Below are 22,090 nucleotides of genomic sequence, written 5' to 3' on the forward strand. Positions count from 1 at the left end.
ATTCAAAGAAATCTACTATGCTATTGTACAACAAACTTTATTCCTTCGATACTAAATAAAGGACGAATATTATTTTCATAATTTTTTGTGGAAGATATCTTACTATAAAAATAACTCAGGATATGACAAGATAATTCATTGTGCATCTGAAGTGTGAAATTGAAAAGCTAATAGCGTTACAATAAGATAATAATATATTTCAATATGTGGACAGTCTCTCACCTCGTCTTCCTTCAAACACATCATTGATTTCTCTTAGCAATGTTGACATGTCACTAATTTGGGATTCCCATGCTTCACAAAATACATCTAGGTTTTCTTTAGCGATTTTACTAGATGGATGCAATGTCAATGTTTCAGCAGCAGAAATTATCTGAAGAAATACAATATAAACAAGTGTGGTTTTTACAATCTTAGCTCTTAGAATCACATGAAAGAACAAACTTAAGTCTGTACTGTCCAAACCAACTCAATAAACAACTATGGAGTAATTTCTACAGATAAGCCTCATGTTGGCCAATGTGGAGATACATGGTGGAACAAAGCCTACTGTTTCTTATAACCCTGTCTACAGACAAACAGTACGTGTTATTCTATACAAACCTTGATTCCGGGAGCAATTATCTTTGGGGGAGTGGGGGGTTGTTTTGTTTTTTTATTTTGCGAGTACGTTTATTAAAAGTGGGGGACAGTGAAACCAGGAAGGGCCTAGATGGAAGAAGCCACAGGAGAGAGAATGGATGGAGCTGCTGTGGCTCTCTAGACAGGTTGTGGGAAAGAAGTGAGCCAAGAGCCAAGGCGGGGCTGCTGTCAGCTCACTGTAGAGTCAGAGAAAAGGAGAACTTGGGGGCAGATTTAGGGGGTTAGCCTGGGGCGAGCTGCCACTGCCCATTGCTCCCCTGGTTGCCAGTCTGGTGGGGACCTTAAGAGTAGTAGTAGCAGTAGCAGTAGCATTGGTGGTGCTGGCAATAACAGTGGTGGTACAGTAGGGTCGGTATCAATAGTAGTCGAGTAGTAGTTGTAGCTAGATAGCAGTGGTGGTGGTGGTAGTAGCGGTATTGATATTATTAGTGGTAGAGGTAGTAACATATGCACACACCTATGAGTACATTATAGATATGTTCTTGAGATACCGTGTTAGGTGTTTGACATACATTAATATTAATCCTCAAAAACACACAAACAGCCCTTGCTGGTGTGGCTCTGTTGGTTGAGCGTCCTCCCACACACTGAGAAGTCACAGGTTCAATTCCGGTCAAGGGTACATGCCTGGGTTGCAGGATCAATCCCCAGTAGGGGGCGTGCAGGAGGCAGCCAAATGATGATTCTCTCTCATCATTGATGTTCTATCTCTCTCTCCCTCTTCCTTCCTCTCTGAAATCAATAAAAAATTTTAAAAATCAAATTTAAGAAAAAGGAAGGTTACCAGTGGCCATGCGATGGCGAAACCTACACAGCTAGGACTGGACTTTCTGAGCAAGGAAGAAAGTCACTGGAGTCACTGGCATGTCGGAGTTATGCTACGTTCCAGGAAACGAGAACTAGATGCTTCTCTGTGAGGGCACAGTCCCACGGGCACAGGACTGACAAGCCGGTGGCAGCCTTATGAGCAGAACACAGTTCCCATCTGCAGGGAAGGTGGACCCCTGGCTGGCCAGCCAGGTTTCAGCACTGCTGCTCTCCTCCCTGGAGCCACTGAACAGCATGCACCCTGCTCACTGTGCCTAGGATGTGACCTAACACTTTAAAGGAAATATAAAAATGGCATTGCTAAAGCAGAGAGCTCCAGAAATAAACATCAAGTATCCAAGAGGCATGCTCTATTTCCTAAAGTGATCCCTTTGACAGATGGCAAAGACTATAAAGGCCAAGGTGACGGGGACAGAAAAAGCTTCTCAAGTTTGGAAGTTGACAAGAGGCTCTGTCATCATCCTGGGGAAGAAAATCTGGCTTTTCCTAATCATTGCTGCAGTAGAAACAGTAACAGAGGACTGCGACCAGCTGATTGCACAGGAGGGCCACATGCTTTAGTTCTACTGAAATACACTGCAGCCAGGGCTAGGTGGATTACTCCCAGCTGCACCAGCAAATAATGAAACCTTGGTGTCTCCCAATAAACAGAGGCCCTCTGCTTATAATAAAATGTCAGCAGATGACCACTGGTGAGAGTCACTCATATACAGCTGTCCCTTGAACCATGCAGAAGTTAGGAGCGCTGACCTCCGCACACTCAAAAATCCACGTATAATGATGTAGTTACTGCTTCTATGATAAGCCTCTGCCGCTGTTCCCTACAGGAGGGCATATACTCATCCCTCCAACAGCCAACGTGGTTCTGCTGGAGGGCGTGTACCACCAAGTCTCGTTCACTGTTGTCAACCATAAATCCAGGGGCTTGGCATCAATCTTCAATGCTGCAAGTAAGAGGTAAGCCCTTTCGGCTGACCGTGGTAAAGGAAACAAGCACACCTGGTATTTGTAATTTGGGTTAGAAAGGAAGTTCTGTCCCTCACTTTTCCCCTTAGATTGATTTGACAGGGACAGTATTAATTGAGCTGTCAATGTTTAAAAGGCTTTGAAAATTAGTACAGAAAATTCAAGAAAAAATAACACAATTTTCTCAAACAAACACAAGACCTTTCATTTCTGCATATTCCCATAGATATACATTTTATATAACAGCAATTATAGTACATATACAAATCTGAATAATGCTTTTATGCCCCAACATTTTAACAAAACACTTTTCAGTGTTGCTAATTCTAGTTACTATTTTAAGTTATATTATTTACCTAACTTAAGATAGCTATTTTGTTTCCAATGGGATCTTATTATAAGTAATGTAACAAACATCATTTTCAGTTTGTTTGTTTTTTGTTGTTGTTGTTTATCTCCTATGTCCTTAAAAATTACGGGATCAAAATGTGAATATGTTTATGGCTTGTTACATAGAGATAGCTTACTTTTCAAACGTGTTACAACAACCCACATTGTCAACAGCTTCATTAAAGTAGATATAAACTAGGCTTCCCTTGAATGGGCCAATCTCCAGGTTGGCAGATGACCAGATAACCCAGTGGAATGTCAGCTATGTTCCGGCACTGTACCGGAAAATTCCGGAGTGTGCGTTTCTCTCGGGAGATTTGGCCTGTAGTTATGCAGAACCACTTTCTCTCGCTTGCACACGATCTGTTATGACACTCAGACAAGCCTTACTATAGAAGGGACAACCTGCTGTTGGTCGTACCTGTTGGCCGGTCACCTGAAATGTCTCCTCTGCGTGGATGCAGGTTATTTCAAGAGGTTCTGTCCCAGATACATGTCGCAACAAGCGACAGGTCTGCAAGAGAGCATTCCCACAGTTCAACTTCCACGTTCCTGTTCTTCACAAGACAGACTCATTTTATAATTTATAGCAACAACAAAACATGAAAACCCATAAAAACAAGTCTTTACATCAAGGAGAAACTATAATAGTATATTGGTTACTAACAGAGTCTCGAGGAACAAATAAGGGTACAGAGCATCGTTTTTGTGTCCTATCTGATCATGGCAAGGTGCTCACAGACTTCTCGGGCCAGGAGGAGCCTTCCAAAGGATCTCCCAGTGCCCACACATTTTATATATGAAGACACTGGCTCAGAGAAGTGACTTGCCCAAGGTCTCTAGGCTAAACTAGGTCAATTACTCAACGCTAAGCATTCTTCCTGTCAACAAAAACCACTTTCCTTCATGGGCAATTAATTAACACACCTTTCATTGGAGATAACACTGGATTAGGCAAGACCGATGTAATGAGTGGAGAGCCTACCTATATCAGCAAAAATTACTGAAAACCTTGAGGCTTGAAACAAAAAATTAGAAAAAATATTTTTTCATCTTTTAAAAAGATTTGCTGCAGGAATCTTATAATTACCAAGTTTGCTTACAGTCCTAATATTTGGCTTACAAACAAAACAGCATCAAAACTGTTTTAAAAGGAGATGAAGCTACACTCATTTTAAGAATCTACACTCCTGCCCTGGCTGGTTGCTCAGTGGTTAGAGCACCAGCTCTTGGACCAAAAGGTCTCAGACCCTATTCCCAGTCAAGGACATGTACCTGGGTTGCAGGTTTGATCCCTGACTCCAGTCAGGGTGCATGTAGGAGGCAACCAATCAGTGTCTCTCTCTCATTGATGTCTCTCTCTCATTGATGTCTCTCTCCCTCCCTCCCTCCCTCCCTTCCTCTCTCTCTAAAAAATCAATGGGAAAAATATCTTCAGGTAAGGATTGACAAAAAAAAAAAAAAAAAGCTCCTTAGCAGTTTTAAGATATAATCAAATGAAGGAGAGGAAGCTAGTCCAGTTGACCTAAAGGTTTCTTCAGCCCTTAGTCTTTTAGATGTGATGAGCAGGGTATATTAGATAATTTAAAGACAGCTAGATGGTTCATATTTATGCATTTATATGCATGTGGTCTAAGTCATACCTTTTATATAGAAGGTATACATGGTTTAAGTATGTATTTTTTACTAGCAGATCAGATGTCAGACATTCTTAATAGGTGGAAGACTTAGAATATCCTATATAATAAAAGCATAGTATGCAAATTGTCCCCTCGACCATGAGTTGTCTGGGAGTTTGACCAGGGGGCGGGGCCGGCTGGGGGAAGGGGGGGAGATCCCGGCTGGCAGCTGGCAGCTGCTAGGGACCCTACCAGTGTACGAATTTCATGCACTGGGCCTCTAGTCAATTAATAATTGGAATTATAGCAAAAGTGGCAGGTAAGATGTGGGGGGTGAAGGGTGATGAAACAAACAACACACCATAAGATGTTGTGGCCAAGCACCCCAGAGATTTGGGAAGAATAGGAGAGGTTCAGAGAAGGCATTTCGTACTGGATGGCTTCTCCCTGTCCCTCCATATTTACCCTCCTTCTCTCTCAAATCTGCTTTTGTCCCGGGACACTGACCTACATGGTCTGCAGCTATGTTTGGCCAATGGGGATCCCCAGCAATAGACCAGCAGGGATGAGGAGAGTAAGGGCCTTTATTCCCATGTTCTTTCCCTGCAGGGTCACCTTGGACTGTCTCTATGTCTAGTCCTAAAACCACCTCTCTATGCCCTTCCAGTCTCCAGTAACCACTCCCCCCCCGCCCCCTCCCCCCCCATCAGTGTGGGCGTGGGGGTGGTACCAGCTCTGCTCTCACCCGTTACTGCAGTTCCATGGTTTCCTCCCCCGCCCTCCCCCCATGTATGTCACTGTAAACAGCTCCTTTATTAAACCATCTTTAGATGATCCAAATTTGAGTGTGCCATTCTTTCCTGCTGAGACCCACAGCGCTACTCAGAGGCTGAGCTCTCAAGGAGAATAAGGAAAAGATTAACAAGAAGTGCATTTGTGGGTTCCAGCAGTCTGGGTTGTTTTGTTTTAGAAGCCAGACTGCTGTAAGGTCAGAACAGATAAACATAATACCTTTAGAATTCCAAACGAGAGAGAAAATGCTCACGTAAGGTGCCCGGAAACTGCGTTTGCGTTAACATTCCCTGCTGATATACAGCTACCATTAAACCACCATTTCTTGAGCAAGTAAACCGATCACTCACCTCGACAAGCTGCTCTTTCTGTTCTGAGAATTTACAGGCACATTCAGCCAAACCTTCTAAATTTCCTTCTACTCCCGTAAGTTTTAACGCTTTTAGAACCACGTGGTCGGCATGGTATTTTAACAGGTCTGCTGCCAGCTGAGCTGCTGTGCTGTGAAGCTGCAGATGTGGGGGGTGAAGGGTGATGAAACAAACAACAAACCATAAGATGTTGTGGCCAAGCACCCCAGAATCACTTTAAAAACCAAAGAGCAGCGACCTCAACACAGTCCCAGGGGAACCTTTCGGGGGAAGCACACAGTCCCCCTTGGTAACGGTAGCAGTTGTGCAGACCTGGGCGTGATGGGAACATCTTCGAGGCCCCTGTGTGGGCAGTAATGCCGTTGGTAGAAAATGAACTCGATCCCTTCTATTATCAATCAGCTCTTTCCCACACAGCTCCTCTCTTACCTAAAAAATGCTTCTGCTACTCTTCAAGGAATAGAACAGTATTACAGTATGGTATCCAAAGTATTAAGAAAAAAATCAATTGGTAGTTTGTCATCACGAGTGAGTGTTTTTTTTTTAAAAAAAAATATTTTATTGATTTTTTACAGAGAGGAAGGGAGAGGGGGATAGAGAGTTAGAAACATCGATGAGAGAGAAACATCGATCAGCTGCCTCCTGCACACTCCCCACTGGGGATGTGCCTGCAACCAAGGTACATGCCCTTGACTGGAATCAAACTTGGGACCCTTCAGTCCCCAGGCCAACGCTCTATCCACTGAGCCAAACCAGTTAGGGCACAAGTGAGCATTTTTAAAAAATATATTTTTACTAATTTTAGGGAGGAAGGAGGAGAGAGAGAGAGAAAGAGAGGGAGGAAGGGGGAGAGAGAGAGGAAGAGAGGGACGAAGGGGGGGAGGGAGGGAGAGGGAGAGAGAGAGAGAGAGAGAGAGAGAGAGAGAGAGAGAGAGAAACATCAATGATGAGAGGATCATTTATTGGCTGCCTCCTGCATGCCCCCAGGCATGTGCCCTGACAGGAATCGAACTATGACCTCCTGGTTCATAGGTCGTGTTCATCCATTGAGCCAGCTTTTTATCAGACTTTTGAAAAAGGATCAATGTGGGATTTAGCCAATAAGGTAGTCGCCACAATTTGATTGAACACCTACATCATGGCAGGCACTGGGTTAGAGCCTGGGCCCACGTGACAAATAGGACAAAACCCTCCCCTCAGCAGGGTTGCAGTCCATCTATAGTTGTTACCCAGAACTTTATTCTTAACACCTGGGTCGCAGGAGAAATGATACATAAAAGAGTAACAAAACCTCCAAGGTTATATTTGACTTTGGAGTGCATTTTAAGCATGGCCCACTCACACTGGATATCTTTGGGTACTATTAACTCCAAAGTCTTCTTATCCTGACCTTAAAATAAGAAATGTGATAGGCCCTAGCCAGTTTGACTCAGTGGATAGAGCATCGGCCTGTGGACTAAAGGGTCCCAGGTTCAGTTCTGGTCAAGGGCACATGCCCAGGTTGCAGGCTCGATCCCCAGTAGGGGGCGTGCAGGAGGCAGCCAATCAATGATTCTCTCTCATCATTGATGTTTCCATCTCTCTCTCCCTCTCTCTTCCTCTCCGAAATCAATAAAATTATAAATTTAAAAGAAAGGTTCTTTTGGGGTTATCCAGAAAGAGATTACTTTCAATAACACTGTCCCCAGAAAAAAATCTGATCTTGAGTGGAGCCTATTTGAACGAAGTGATTTTTTTCCCCTTGGAAGTAATCCAATGTCAACTCAAATTACAGGGCTGGCTACGAAATTAACAATAGGCAGTCCACATTCACACAATCAAGTGAGAATAATTAGTCAGAAACAAAGACATTAAAATGCCCTTTTTTTGGAAACAAAATATCACATGAGAATTTTAAAAGACTTTGTTTAGCCACCAGGGCCTTAGAGAATAGTTAATGCCAGCCCTTTATTTTACAGACTATGAAAAGGTGGAGTCACTTGTCCAAGGCCACATAAATTTTACAAATGGTTCTAGAGACAACTTATGACCAACCCTAAGGGAGGAAGGGAGAATAACACCAATTCCTGCTCCGTGCAATGTACTGACAACGGCTTTATAGACGTCATCGCCCTTAATTCTTACAAAACCCTAGGTGGTTGCTGTTACACCCATTTCAGAGGTAAGAAAAATGAAGCTGTGGAAAGCCACGCCGCCTCAGGGATTTTGTGCTCTTCTGAGAGTCACATTTCTAACAACAGTTCAGTTGAAATTGAATAGGATGGGGGGGTGGGGGGAATGGGTAGGGTTTGTTTAAACCATAGAAAATGGTATCCTTCTATATTTAATAGGATGTGAAAATGAAGGTTTCAATAGAGGTAGGAACCAAGTAAGATGTGAAACAGATCACCATGTATATAATTTTTATTGCTGAACAATATTTCGTTTAGTCATATCAAAATTCGTTTATCAATTCCCATTGATGAGATTTTAGGTTTTTTCCAGTCTGGGGCCATTATAAGTAGCGCTGCTGTGGACATTCATGTACAAGCTTTAAGACTGATGGCGCCAATGAATTGGTGGCTTCAAAATTAGTAGGTCCAAGGAAAACTCTAAAAACTTACTTTCTGTGCACAGCGACATACTAATGCATTTCCTACGTACCATACACAACATGAAAACTTGCAAAGAGTTGAAAGAGGATTGATTTCAAACTATACTTACTTCTTTCTTAAGTTCATTGAGGCCATGACTGATTTTCAGTATACTGAGTTCCAGCTCTTCGGCGATGCTTTTTGTTCTCTTGCTTTGCTAACAAATTTAAAAAAGTATATACATAGGGTTACCTCATCTTTTTCATCTGATGACTCCAATTTTACTTGAACTATAAATTATAATAAATTTTAATATCATTCTGTGCACTATAAGAAAAGTAGATTTTTAAAATTTATCTGTTTATGGTTAGAACTGAAAGTAGAATTTTAAGTATTTAGTTATATTTTCCCACTCTAACTATAAATGGGTTAATTTCTAAAATCTAACTTTCTTACCTAAATTTATCATATCTAAGACTAAACTATTTTATCTTGTGCCTAGGACGCTCATCATCATTCTTGACCTAGTTAAAAATTAAGACACGAATCCTTTTCAAGTCCTTACACCTTCTCAGATCACACAACCTAAAGGAGACCCTCTTCTTACCCACGTTAACCCTCAGTCTAAGTCGTCATCCCAGTATGCCATTACATGTTTACTTTATTTGTTTAATGTCTGTCTTCCCCACTAGGTGTTGGTAAGCCCCCTGAAGGCTGCGATCATATTTAGTTTGCTCACCACTGAATCCATAATCCCTGGCACAGCAAATGGAAGGAAGGAAGTGTTCAGTTCTTTGAACGAATAAATCAAAGTTAAATGTCAATATCCTCAAGAAGCCATCTTCATTTTCCTCCCTGAATAAAAATCAATCCTCTCAACACATGGTCTGTCCCTTCTCTTTGGACACTTACATAGCCTTCTGTACTGCCTCACCCCTCCCCATTCTTTTACATTGCAAATTCTTGCAGGCAAAGATTTTATCTTCTTCATCTTTAGATTTCAAGTGCCTGGCATATAAAAAGCCCATGGTAACAACGGAAATAAATGAATGTATGAACAATACACCTGGAATGCAGAATCGGAGATGCCAGTGCTTGTGAAATATGTGAAAGGTGCTACTTGCAAACCTAAGTACTGATAGAATCAGATTCCCAACACAGACAGCATTTCCTCACAGAAACGCTCTTCCCTGAATGGTGGGCTTACATATTTAACACAAAGCAATCTATACTTCAGATTAGATATCACACAGATCATTCAAACTAGACAGAAAACATTGCTTCCATCCCTGACACTACTCTACCCTAGGTTACGTTTTCCTGCTAATGTGAGCATTTGCCATGCTGTGATGCCAAGAAAATAGAGCGAAATCTGTGATTCGTATCTACTCTTCATTCATAAATCAATGTCTTAAAGGAAGTAAGCTCTGCTCTGGTCAGTCCATTCCCAGCCACATTCACCCTTCCTCTTCATCTTTACTACCAAAGCGTTCCCTTTAAGATGTCCAGATTTGTTCACTCCATGCTATATGTTGAAATCCACGTTAAATACCGTTTGACACAGCTGAAGTCTAAGAAGTAAATAAAGGTGCCAGTGTCACCTCAGGCTTCTGTCTCTCAATGTTGTAAGCCACCCTCTATAAGAAACTTGGCACCTGCTTCCTGTGCTGTCCCGCCTCTGCCAGCCTTTACCTCTCCTGCCCAGAGAGCTGCCATGTTTTATGTAGACCACTAGCCTATGAAGGCTCTTTAAGAGTCTGCCCACAGACCAGGAATCTGTGCGAGGGTGAGAAATCTTCCACCAGCAGGTGGATCTACCCTGTCTTCACTGCATCTAGACCTCCATAAGCTTCCTAAATCGCTGTCTGCAGACCACCTGTCCTCAGAGTGAGGAGCTGTGCACATCTGAGTGCCTCTGGTAAGACTCAGGTCCCGAGACCTTCTAGGTGGGGTCTCCTCTGCTCCGCACTCTGAAGAAGCATTTTGGGGAGGAATGTTCCAGAGGTGAGTTTGGGGGAAGAGCAGAGACAACAGGGTGAACTGTGATGGTGAGGATGGCACAGAGTCCAGACTGGCCAGGATGGGAAACAGGCCGGGATGTCAAGCCTGTGAGTGCCGCGTGGATGGTAAGGGTACTTTGGCCAAGCAGGAGGGGGACGAGGAATGAGACGCCCTCGTCTCCCTCTGGACCACATCCACATTCCTGCTGATGTGGTTAGCGTCCCCATCTCTCACAACTTTAGGGGAGAGCTACTGACAAAGGGTACTTCCATGGAAGCAGGTTCTTACAGCTTGGAGCCACACGGAGGCCAGCTGCTGGAGCTCCGCCCTCGCGTGGGCCGACAGGTCCAGGATGCGCTCCCTGTGCTCGTGGCTGGTGTAGGCGGAATCGGTGAAGTCCTCCGTGCGCTCCAAGACGGCTTCCAGCGTCGCGGAGAGATTCTCCTTTGACTGAAAGTACAGATTCTCCCGAAGAGCTTCGATATTCATCTGAGAACAAAAGCAACGTCCATCCACGCGTCAATGTTCTCACTTAACAGAAATGGGCTGTGGTTTCTAGCAGTGCGCAGGGAGACACGAGCAATTTCTTGCCTGGTCTGGGGGCCCAGGGGGGATGCAACCTCCAGCGGTGACTACGTTCTCCGCTAACCCGGGAGCCCCCGACGGCCATGCAGGGCCTCGCTCCCATCGCTGTTAATACAACATTCCTGTGAGGTTAGTGAAGGCGAAGGCAGGAAGAGCATGATCATGTAGCAACCGGCAGAAAACATGAACCCGCCTCCACGTAAAGGATCTGCCTCTGAGAAAACGCTGACGCAAAGTCCTAGAAAATGCTACACCCAAAAAAGAGAAATGTACTGAGCCCAGGGGAAGGGTGTGGAGGGTGGCGGGTATGGGAAGGACTGGGAAAGGATTCAATTTTTCCTTAATTAATTCAGCAAAACTCGACCATTTTGTCTGATGTCCCCAACAGCACCTCCCTGACCAGTGTCCTAGGCCAGGAGGCCTGGATGATCCCTCTGAAAGGGTGAAGCTTCTGATATCGCCACCCCCTGCTAATTGGCTCCTCACCACCTATAAAATCAAGCCCAAACCTCTACGGTAAAACACAAAACCCTCTGGGGTCCTGCCCTCATACACCTCTCTAATAGTCATCTCACCCCACGCGCACTTCACCACCTGGTGCTTCGAGGTCCCTCACTGTGTGACAATGTCCCTCGACAGCCTTCCTCCCTGTCGGTTTCCTAAGATAGGCTATGCCACCCCAACCTGTAGCTCAGGAACATATCACAGCAACAACTGGGCCAGCAGGCAGCAAGCGCTGACGATCCAGACTGTGTCACAGTGAAGGTGCTGAGGGAAAAGGCACGTTTAGAACGTTAAAATCCTTTCCCTCATACGATTTCAGGTTAACCTTTACAATATTAAGATTTAGGAGGATCCAGAGCCAGAGGGGACTGCCTGTTGCCCCTTCTCCTCCAGTATCTCTTCATCATATGTGGACAGGATTGTTTTAAAAACGTTTTGATTGATATTTTTTAGAGAGAGAAAGGGAGAGGCAGAGAGAAACATCAATGATGAGAGAATCATTGATCGACTGCCTCCTGCATACCTCCTACTGGGGATTGAACCGAAATCCAGGCACATGCCTTGACCAGGAATTGACCTGTGACCCCTGGTTCATGAGTCAGTGCTCCACCACAGAGCCACATCGGCAGGGACAGGATTTTTTTTTTTTAAGGTAGGAAAGAACATGGATAAAAGTGAGGTATGGAATTGACAATGAGGATCTGAGAATTTCATAAAAATCACCCATGTTGACCACAGCATTTATGTTAAGATTTTTTATTTTCCCCTTAGAGAGAATATAGGTGTGGTTTTTTTGTTTGTTTGTTTGTTTTTATTAAATTTATTGAGGTGACATTGGTCAGCATGAACATATAGATTTCAGGTGTGGGTTTCTATGCTACAAGATCTGTATATTGCACCATGTGCCCACCTCGCAAATTCGATTCTTCTCCTGTCACCACATATTAGAACCCCCTCCTCCCCCACCCCCTTCTTTTCTTTTTATTACGATGCATTTTTAAACAGTAACTTGGTAAAGTTATTTTGTTGAAGGCCATTCATTTTTATGATTTCAGAAGATTTGTCCATATTCCCTCTACAGATTATACTCTCCATCTGAAAATAGGTAAGATGCCAAAAAGATAACCACTGGTAGCGAGACTGAGTCTATTCATAGCAGCTCTGCCTCCAATGCCTGCGGTGAGAGGGTCAGCAGCGGGCGCAGTCTCCGTGGCCACAGGTACAGCACCGCCCCGAGTGAGCCCGGCAGAAATGCAGTGTCAAGGGGCCAAAGGCCAGGCTCCAACCCTACTTGTTTCCCTAATTATCCTCTGACCTTTGACGAGACAGCTCCCCCTTGGCCTGTATAAAAAGAGGGGATTAGAATAATAATCTCTAAGGTCCCTTTCAAAAACTCTAAGAGAATGGTCCTTCCTTGTAGCTCCCTTCCCCTCGGGGAGGGATTTAGGGCAGGACTGGTAGCATATAAACAAACCAGAGGTATAAGCTGGAAGATCACAGACATTGGGAATAGAGAGTCCTGCTTTTAAAAAAGGACTCCAGCCCTAGCCGGCTTGGCTTAGTGGATGGAGCTTCAGCCTGTGGACTGAAGGGTCATGGGTTCGGTTCCAGACGGGGGCACATGCCTGGGTTGCGGGCTGGATCCCCAGTAGGGGACATGTGGAGGCAGCCGATCAATGATTCTCTCTCATCATTGATGTTTCTCTCTCTCTCTCTCTCCTTCTCCCTTCCTCTCTGGAATCAATAAAGGAATATATTTAAAAAAAAAAAAAAGGACTCCACCACTTATTAGCTTTTCTCCTAAAACAATGTGGATATAATAGGCCCTGGCCGGGTAGCTCAGTTAGTGAGAGCACTGTCCCGATAAGCCAAAGTTGCGGGTTTGACACCTGGTCAGGGCACATACAAGAAGCAACCAATGAATGTATACAGTAAATCAGTGGAACAAGAAATCAATGTTTCTCTTCCTCTCTCTCTCTCTTCCTTTCTCTCTCTCAAATCAATTTTTAAAAAATATTACATAAAAAATATAGGTATAATAATATTCACCTAAAAAGGATGTTAGAGATTAAATAATATTTATTAAGAGCACAGCCCCTAAAAATAAAGGACCTTTCACCCCATGTTCCTACTTAGACCTTCACACAATTAAAACTCAAAGTGGAGGATCCAGGATGGCAGTGGAGAAGGTGGGAGTTACACTCACCTCCTCCCAGAACCAAAGTGGAAATACAACTAAATCATAGAAAAATCAACTCGAAAAGTGAAAGTGCAGTAAGATGAAAACCATGCCATTCCTGTCCTGTCACAGCACTGCTGATCAGAGAGGTGGCAACCCTTAGGCAAATTAGTTCATTTCCTAGGCCCTAGTTTTCCCATCTGCTGAGTAAGGGGTTGTGCTAGATGACTTCCTAGGGACCCCCGACTCAGACACGGCTCTGAGCCAAAGAGCAGCTTCACCGTCTCTGACTTCTGATGAGAAGTTCTGCCCTAAAATGGTGGGATTCTGGAGTCAGACTTGCTAGTTTCGGATCCCAACTCTGGCACTTCCCAGCTGGCAGGCATACTTAATCCGACTCTCAGTTTCCCCAGCAGTCTGTGTCGGGGTGGGGAACCTTCTTTCTGCCAAGGGTCATTTGGGTGTTTGTAACATCATCCGCGGGCCATACAGAATTATCAGCTTCACAATGAGCCCGCTATATTTGGTCACACATTTAAGGCACTCACTCCTAATGCCTTGGCAGGGCCAGACCAATGATTTCATGGGCCTGATATGGCCCACGAGCCAGACATTCCCATCCCTGGTCTATGGGGATAAGAACAGTAGTTCTTGTGAGAATTATACATACACATACATTTAAAGGACTCAAAACAGGGCTGGCACACGGTAAGTGCTCCATAAATGTTAGCAATGTATTATTGTTCATTTTAAAATTTTAGGTATCATAAATACTATTACTACTATTACAACTACTACCATCTCAAATTGTAAGTCCTATATCCCAGGGAAGAGCAGACATTCCAGCAGAAATGATTTGCTGTCTGCCACCATCAATGGATGGTGAAGCACTGCTCCAAAGTCTTGGTTAGGGACACGCTCCTAAACAGATGACAGGAGGCTACTGCCAAACCATACAGCTACCCACGGCCAGAGTAGCTGCGATAACCCAAGACCAGTGTTCTTTGTACATTCCACACTAAGCCAAGTGTTACTGGTTATTAAGTTTGTACCTGCTGGCATTTTTAAAAGAGAAATATCTGCTTTTGTGAAGCATCTATTCTAAAATATGACACAAAAATAAAGATATTACATAAAGCAATGCTCCTTTACAATGGAAAAAAAGAAATATATTCTCTTTATTCTCACCTTGAATTCTTTAATTCCAGTAAAAATACTGATGGCTGCAACGTCAGTCTCTCCATTGGGCTTGCAGTCAGTCACAATTTCAATGACCTTATCCAGTGCCACTTTCATTCGGTCAAATACCCCTTCTTTGTTTTTATGGGCCGATTCACAGTTGGGATGCCTGAGACATGTCTTCAAAACAAGTGAAGCTTTTTATTTTAAGATTTGATCCAAATCCTAACACACAAAATCTTACAGAGAACATGTCATGCTAATAAAAATGGTTCTTTACCAAAATCTCCCGGGTCCCTGGCTCACCCAGCTGCTTCTCCTCACTAAAAGTGGAAGCAGGATGAGTAAAAAGCGATAGCAAGGTTAAGTGAAAAAGGCAGAGTGCAAAACTATATCTTTATACTTCAATAATCAGATTACTTAAAATTTTTGAAAAAAAAAAACACCCACCCTATCTATACCTCTATCATGATTAAAAATATTTTTAAATGTTGTCTTGTGTGTGTAAGAACTGAAAAACAATGAGGAAAAATGAACAGGTGAGATATGACTGTGGATGTGTGTTTGCCTTTTTAAAAAATGATGTAAATGCAAAACTACTCAAGGGCCAGACACTAACAGAGGCTTCCATCTGGGCTCCAGAGATATCTGTTTTTGTGGCTTTACTGATCCCAATAAATATTCTGAGCAGAAAAGGCAATTCTAAACACACTGCTAACGAGATATCTCGCTGACTAGTTCGTTCTTGAATTGTACCAATTTGCTGGCCAAGCGCAGTTTGGAATTACAAGCTCTTGATTGACAATTGTGTTTAAAGTAGGATAAGGAATTAGAGATATGACTTTCCAGAATAAACAAACTAAGGGCTGACTTAATTCTCCAGTTACTTAACAGATTCTAACTTGCCTAGCTTGCGCTAGAGATAGGTGTGCTGGCTCCCCAACGAGACTGGCAAAACCCCGCAGGCAGTGGCCATGTGGGACAGGCCGCCATTCCCAGCACCTAATACAGCACCTTCTGCTTAGTTGCTCAAGCAAAGCTGACTCCTAGATGAATTGCTGTTTGGAACCAGGGAAGAAAGTTAGCATTCTTGCCAAAGAACAACTGAGATTCAACTATGAGAGCCTATATTCCAATGTATCATTTTGATCATTTTTAAAATGGACAATATATAAGTGAGATGCACTTAATCAGGTTCTCTAGTTAATTTGCAATACAGTGAAACAAAAAGTGCTCTTACCTTTGAAGTTGTGAGAAGCATCATTGTGCACTTTTCCAGAACTGCCCTCGCTGCTGCCATTTTTGCCTTTTTCTTTTCATCTTTCAGATCCTAAAAAGAGGATGAAATCGCCGAGCATGCTGGGATCATGTGGACAATCCAATTTCTTGAAAAATCATTTACTCAATAATGACAATACTCAACAGTGAAGTGACAAGGTTAAAAAAGTGACAACATGAAAAAACCTAGAATGAAGTTTTACGAAGTGTCCCCTCTTCAATCTGACGAGATGCACAGAACAGAGGGGAGTAAGAAGCTGCCCTTAGTAAGGACGGCAGAGCCAGGGCTGAGCCCCGGGAGAGGCTGCCACGTGCTCACTTTCTGGTGGCCTGCCACGCCTGGCGTTCTCGTGTCCTCGTGGACACACCTCACTCCTAACCAGAAACGCTCATCCCGTGCTTTACTTAAATAAAAGTGGCTTATTTACTGGGCACCTGTGGGCTATTATTTCCTTCGAAATAGATATTTAGAAGGCAACTCTTTCCAGGGACCATGTCTGATTAATCCATCTAAGTACTAATTCATCTCCCATAATATGAGGTTGGTTTGTCCTACATGTAACCAACCTGCTGCTCTGAAATGTTCTTAGGCTGTTTCGTAGATATAGAATCTTCCCCAACTAGATTATGAACTCTGAAGCAAGAAGTGTATTTTGAACTTTTTTTTCTTTTGGTTTCTCTGCATAGAGCCCTTGATGGAATGTGTGTTATCACAGAAGTATCGAATATTACTTATCCAATCTGGAACCGACTACTCCTCATAATGATTTGGTTATGACCATCTAATTCAGAGGTCAGCATGTATTTTCAATAAAAGGCCAGATAATAAGCTTTTAGGGTTCCTGAACCATATGGTGGTCTTTGTCACAACTACTTAATTCTGTCACTGTAGTGTGAACACTGTCGCAGATAATACCTAAACAGATTAGCATGGCTGTGCTCCAATAAATTGTTACTTGTGGACACTGACATTTAAAGTACATAAAGTTTTCACCTGCCACATTAGTCGGTCTGTCTTCATTTCTGAGTTGAGTGACAAACCCTTTCTTACAAAAAACACAGACTCAAAGTTTGAGAATGGTTTTCCTTTTATTTGTTTTAGTAAATTATTATAGTAGATTCAAAGTTATGCCTATAATATCACTCATTCACTTGCATCCCAATATAGCTTTCTTTGAACCAAACGTTAATTTACGTCATAAGATCAGATCCCTACCTCTGAATATCCTCCATTACGAATATCAAAAATAAAAGTTGAGGTCACTTCTAAAATTTCCCCTTTGTCTTTAACATATCAAACAGGACTTCTTGCAGAACAACCTGTGGGTCTAGCTGACAATGCATCAAGCATGTGCGCCACACAAGACACTTGTAAGCCACACACGCTATCATACAGTGTGTGGTGATGGCCAGTGATGGGCAAAGATGGCATCTCAATCTCAGAGGGCTGGTCCACAGGACGAAACAGAGGCCTCCATAAATCCCAGGCGGTCCAAGAAGCACCACGGGAAGCATCACCATCTGGTCTGGCACTTCCCAGCCCAATTCCCACCTCCCAACTCCAACTACAGCCTGAGAGTTCACGCCCCAGACCACCACCTGTGGGGCTACACCAAAGCACCCCAAGGAAAGCTCAATTACTGTACAGTCAACCTGTTTACAAGGTACACTCATGCACAAATACCCTCACAAGGAAACGTCAGTCCTGGATATAATACCGTCTCCCACCTTCCTAAACTTCAGAGCGTGCAGTCTGAACTGGGGCACAGGCCTATAAAGAACTTCTATTACGGTTTCGTTTGAAAACTACAGGTTTTAGAATCAGACATAACTGAGCCCAATCTGCTAGAAGAGTGACTGTGGGAAAGCTTATTATTTTCTCAGATTCAGTTTCCTCACGTTCACAATAACAATACCTACTTCACAGGGATGTTTTGAGAATTAAATGAGATCATGGATATTAAGTACCTAACACATAGCCAATGCAAATAAATAACGAGCCCTGATCGAAACGTGAAATGGAATGTTTCACAAAAGAGGAAGCACTTGAGTTGGGCCTTGAAGGCGAGTCTGACCTTCCCCAGGGTGTGAGACGGAACAAATAACTGTGACTTGGGCACCAGAAAAGTATGCGTGTACTTGGAAACTTTAACCTGCGGTAAATACGTACATTTTGTCTATCTCCAGTTAGATGTGCAAACTCCACCATTTCATTTCCAAATTGACTGAATATCTGGACAAACTCTTGAAAGCTATTCACTTTCTCCAGCCTTTCCATAGTTGCAAGAACCTGCAAACCAGAGAATATTTTATTCTCAGGTGTAGACATGAAAGAGACTAAGAGGTCAGGACTGAGGAGAGAGAGGGAAAGAGAAATTTTCATTTGCGGGGACCGCGGGGCTCAGAGAAGCAGAGGCAGATCCAAAGGTGAGAATTATCAAGGGGACAAGTTGTTTTTAGGATGGGGAGACTTGGGCTCACTTGAAAATCAAAAGGAAAAAGCAAAAAGGAAATGACTAATATGCAAGAGAATATTCAAGAAAATATGCAAGCGAAGAAATCGTGTATGTAGCGAATTCTGGAGAAGGTGAGCATGGGTAGGACTATGGTAATCCAATCTTCGGAGGACCCGGAGGGGTGAGATAAGAGACGGTACATGTTTTAAGGTGTAGTCAACCAGGCGTGGGAACGCCCTTTTTCTCAGGACGGGGAAGGAAGGAATCTGCAGAGTGAGGAGTGGAGAGGGAGGCGTGGGGACTTCAGGAGCAGGAAACAGGGTGGATCGGTCAGGAACTGGCTGTGTTAGATGAATTCACTGCCAAGAAGCTTTGGGTAGCCAGGGGTGAGTAGAGAGCATGAACCTGTAGGAGAGGCAACAGAAAATGTCATGCATATTCTTAGAAATAAAGTAAACAGCCCGGCTGCTTTGGCTCAGTGGTTAGAGTGTCAGGCCACGGACCAAAGGGTCGTGGGCTGGATTCCAGGTCAGGGGCGCGTGCCTCAGTTGCAGGTTTGATCCCCGGCCCCAGTCCCTGACGGGGTGAATTCTGGAGGCAACCAGTTGATGTACTTGTGTGCGTGTGCGTGTCTGTGTGTGTGCGTGTGTGTGCGTGTGTGTGTGTCTTTCCCCCTTCTCCCTCCCTCTACTCTCTAAAAATTAATGAAAAAAAATATCCTCGGGTGAGGATAAAAAAAATAATTTTTAAAAAATTAAAAATAATAAAAATAAGAAAGAAAGTAAATAGATGTGAAAGAGTGTTCCGAATACTTCTCTCTAAAACAACACTGCTGGGTTAGTTTTAGTCCCACCAAGCTGGTAACGAAAACACAGATATCCTGTGTTTCCTTCTCTCTAATGAGGATGTGATGGATACTCGGCCAGTTAATCTGCCCGGGCAGCTCAGGAAGTCCCGGCGACTCCACAGATAAGGCAGGTTGCCGCCACCGAGCAGAGTGTCTGTCTTTCAGAGATGGGAAGGTGGTTTTCATTCCTCTAGCACTGCCCGATCCAGTCACCTCTCCAATTTCTTTCTCTCTTTAAAGTTACCCTTCTGAATCACTCCACACTGGTCAGGTGGCTTTGGCCCTTAAACACGATTGGGCTCATCCCATCCCTGGCTGAGTGCTTTCCTTGCCTAGTGCATGATCCAGGGAAACAAGTGATTGTGCCCCCCCCCCTGCCCCCCCCTCCCCCCGGCTTCCTGAATGACTGAGGAGCACTGTTATCTGAGACACTGGAAGAGTTTAAATCTATTCTCAAAGGGTTGCAATTTTTCAGTAATATTTAGGAACTTTGCATAGGAAAATTCTATAGTGTGGATAATTGTGGTTTCTGGTGATGGAGTGTTTTCTTGCACTTCTAAATTGTTACTCTCTGATTTGGAAAAAAGGGCATTGAGAAATTCAGTATTTTTATCACCTAGGTTTCTACTATATACATTGTCATGGTGTTCAGTGGACAAGCATTGCTAAATTACCTGCAATTAACCTAAAAACAACAACAAACTTGGTGAACAACCCTGAAAGACCCAGTATAGAAACAACCGAAAGGCAAGTACCTTATTTCTCGATGTTATTATCTGCTTAATGACCACTCGGTCTGCCAGCAGCAACACTTTTGTCACTGAAGAAAGGAGTAATCTCGCAGCCTTTATAACTCCTGTTTTGTCTGTAAAAATGGTGATCTGGCCCCCAGATTCGGGGTGATTCGGGGTGCTTACATCTGTAAGTGCTGCAATCGTTTCTCCTAACAAGAAAGGCAAGGAAGAAATGTCAAATTGGGAATTAGACACACTTTAAATTAAAATCCAGATTTTTCTCGTCTCTTGAAGGTATCACACTGCCCATCTCCATAACCTGAAGGCACTTGAGTTTTTACGGACACCCAGGGAGAGAGGACAAGGCTTTGGGCCCCAGGGAGAGGCACCCTCAGTGAAAAGCGGGCCTAGAAGAATCATCCATAGGCAAAAGGAAACAATAAGTGAGATGATCTGCTGGCCAGCCTGAGCTCTGGATGGAAAACTAAACTAAAAGAGAGCATCCCTCCTGAGAACTCAGCCCCCGGCCGACCCTCCCTCAGGCTTCTGTTTGACTGATATTGCCTATGATTCCCAGCATGAGCCATTCTACCACGTGAACTCCCCACCCTCTGGAAAAAGTTCTTCACTGTTGCTATCAAAAACTTTATATATTTTTTTTCTTTTTTAAAAAAACTTTTGACCTTTAATAGCAATGATCAATCTATAAAACAATACAAATATGTGTTCTACTCAAAAATGAAAGCAGTGTGTAATTGTTTCTAAACCTTATTTTAACAAGATTAGAAAAATTAACTTTTGCCCTGGCCAGGTGGTTCAGTTGGTTGGAGTGTCATCTCATACACCAAAAGGTTGTGGGTTCCATCCCTGGCTGGGACACATACGGGAGGCAACCAATCAATGTTTCTCTTTCTTTCTCCCTTCCTCTCTGTCTAAAAATCAATAAAAACATATCCTTGGGTGAGTATTAAAAAACAAACAAACAACTTAATTATCTTGTAATGTTCTAGGTAATCTTTTAAATCCTAAATAAACCTGAGTGCATAATAGATTGATTTTCTCACAAATCCACTCTGTCAATAACATTACATACACCCACAATGTACCAGCCCATGTGCTCAGGATCCTGAATAAAAGTGTGACATAATGAAAGTCAAGTTAGGCCTCGTGGAAACATATAAAATACACCTGAAAGGAAGGACTTAAAGTCAGGCTACTAAACTAGCTGCTTTTTCAACTGTGGGTGTGAAGCAGTAAGGATGTTACTGGGATGGAAGCCATAGGAATATAAAAAGAAGGATGATTTGGCCCTGGCCAGGTGGCTCAGTTGGTTGGAGTGTTGGCCCTCATACCAAAAGGGTTGCGGGTTTGATTCCAGGTCAGGGGACATACCTAGATTTTTGGTTTGACCCCGGGTCGGGGCATGTACAGGAGGCAACTGATCAATGTTTCTTTTTCTCTCTCTCTCTCTCTCTCTCTCTCTCTCTCTCTCTCTCTCTCTCTCTCTTCCCCACCCACTTCTTCTCTCTAAAATCAATAATCAAATCCTCAGGTGAGGATTTTTTTTAAAAAAGATTATTTGGGAGATACTGAGAAAATAAAATATAAAATTAGTACCTGAACAGTTGATATGAAGGAAAGGAAAGTGAAAAATAAAAATAGCTTCAAGGTTGTGAACCTAAATTACTTAAAATCAGAAGGGCGTGGGAAGGGAGATGATAAATTTAGTGTCAGACAACAGGAATTTGAAATGACACAGGAAAGCCCAAATGATAAGCCACTTCATATGAATGCTGAAATGCCATGGCAACCACTGAAGCTCTACTAATAGGTGAAGCCTGTGATCGCCAAGCCCCCAGCGACTCCCACCTCCTGGGATCTACATCCTTGCGCCTGTCCCGCCACATCATACGCGGTGTGGTATGGCAGGATGATGGTATGTCATTTCCAAGTGGGGTTATGAGGCATCGACGTAGCCGTTCTGGTGTCCCTCACCCCCCACCCCCACCCCACCTCTCTCTCTAGCCCTTTTGGGGCCTCTCTCTCTCTCTCTCTCTCTCTCGGAGGGAAGGCAGCTACCATGCCGTAGGCAGTTGTTACTACAGAGAGGCATTCATGAGATGAAACTGAGGCCTCTGGTCCATGG

The 22,090-nt window shown here is 43.5% G+C and overlaps 1 protein-coding gene across 4 annotated transcripts in view; it reads right to left on the minus strand.

Annotated features, from left to right (window-relative positions):
* CTNNAL1 (catenin alpha like 1) overlaps positions 1–22,090 on the minus strand; it is a 57,642-nt gene that overhangs the window by 20,551 nt on the left and 15,001 nt on the right. For 3 of the 4 annotated variants that reach the window (XM_059657591.1, XM_059657588.1, XM_059657589.1), the window contains 9 exons: positions 19,966–20,153; positions 18,078–18,197; positions 15,870–15,959; positions 14,639–14,809; positions 10,471–10,671; positions 8,312–8,398; positions 5,588–5,746; positions 3,248–3,340; positions 223–373 (listed from right to left, as the gene is read on the minus strand). In XM_059657591.1, the coding sequence (XP_059513574.1) occupies positions 223–373; positions 3,248–3,340; positions 5,588–5,746; positions 8,312–8,398; positions 10,471–10,671; positions 14,639–14,809; positions 15,870–15,959; positions 18,078–18,197; positions 19,966–20,153 (1,260 nt within the window). The remainder of the gene's footprint in view (positions 1–222; positions 374–3,247; positions 3,341–5,587; positions 5,747–8,311; positions 8,399–10,470; positions 10,672–14,638; positions 14,810–15,869; positions 15,960–18,077; positions 18,198–19,965; positions 20,154–22,090) is intronic. The other variant, XM_059657590.1, reaches the window with a different exon arrangement.

The sequence above is a fragment of the Myotis daubentonii genome, chromosome 11 (genome assembly GCF_963259705.1).
Source record: "Myotis daubentonii chromosome 11, mMyoDau2.1, whole genome shotgun sequence".
NCBI classification, from domain to species: Eukaryota; Metazoa; Chordata; class Mammalia; order Chiroptera; family Vespertilionidae; genus Myotis; species Myotis daubentonii.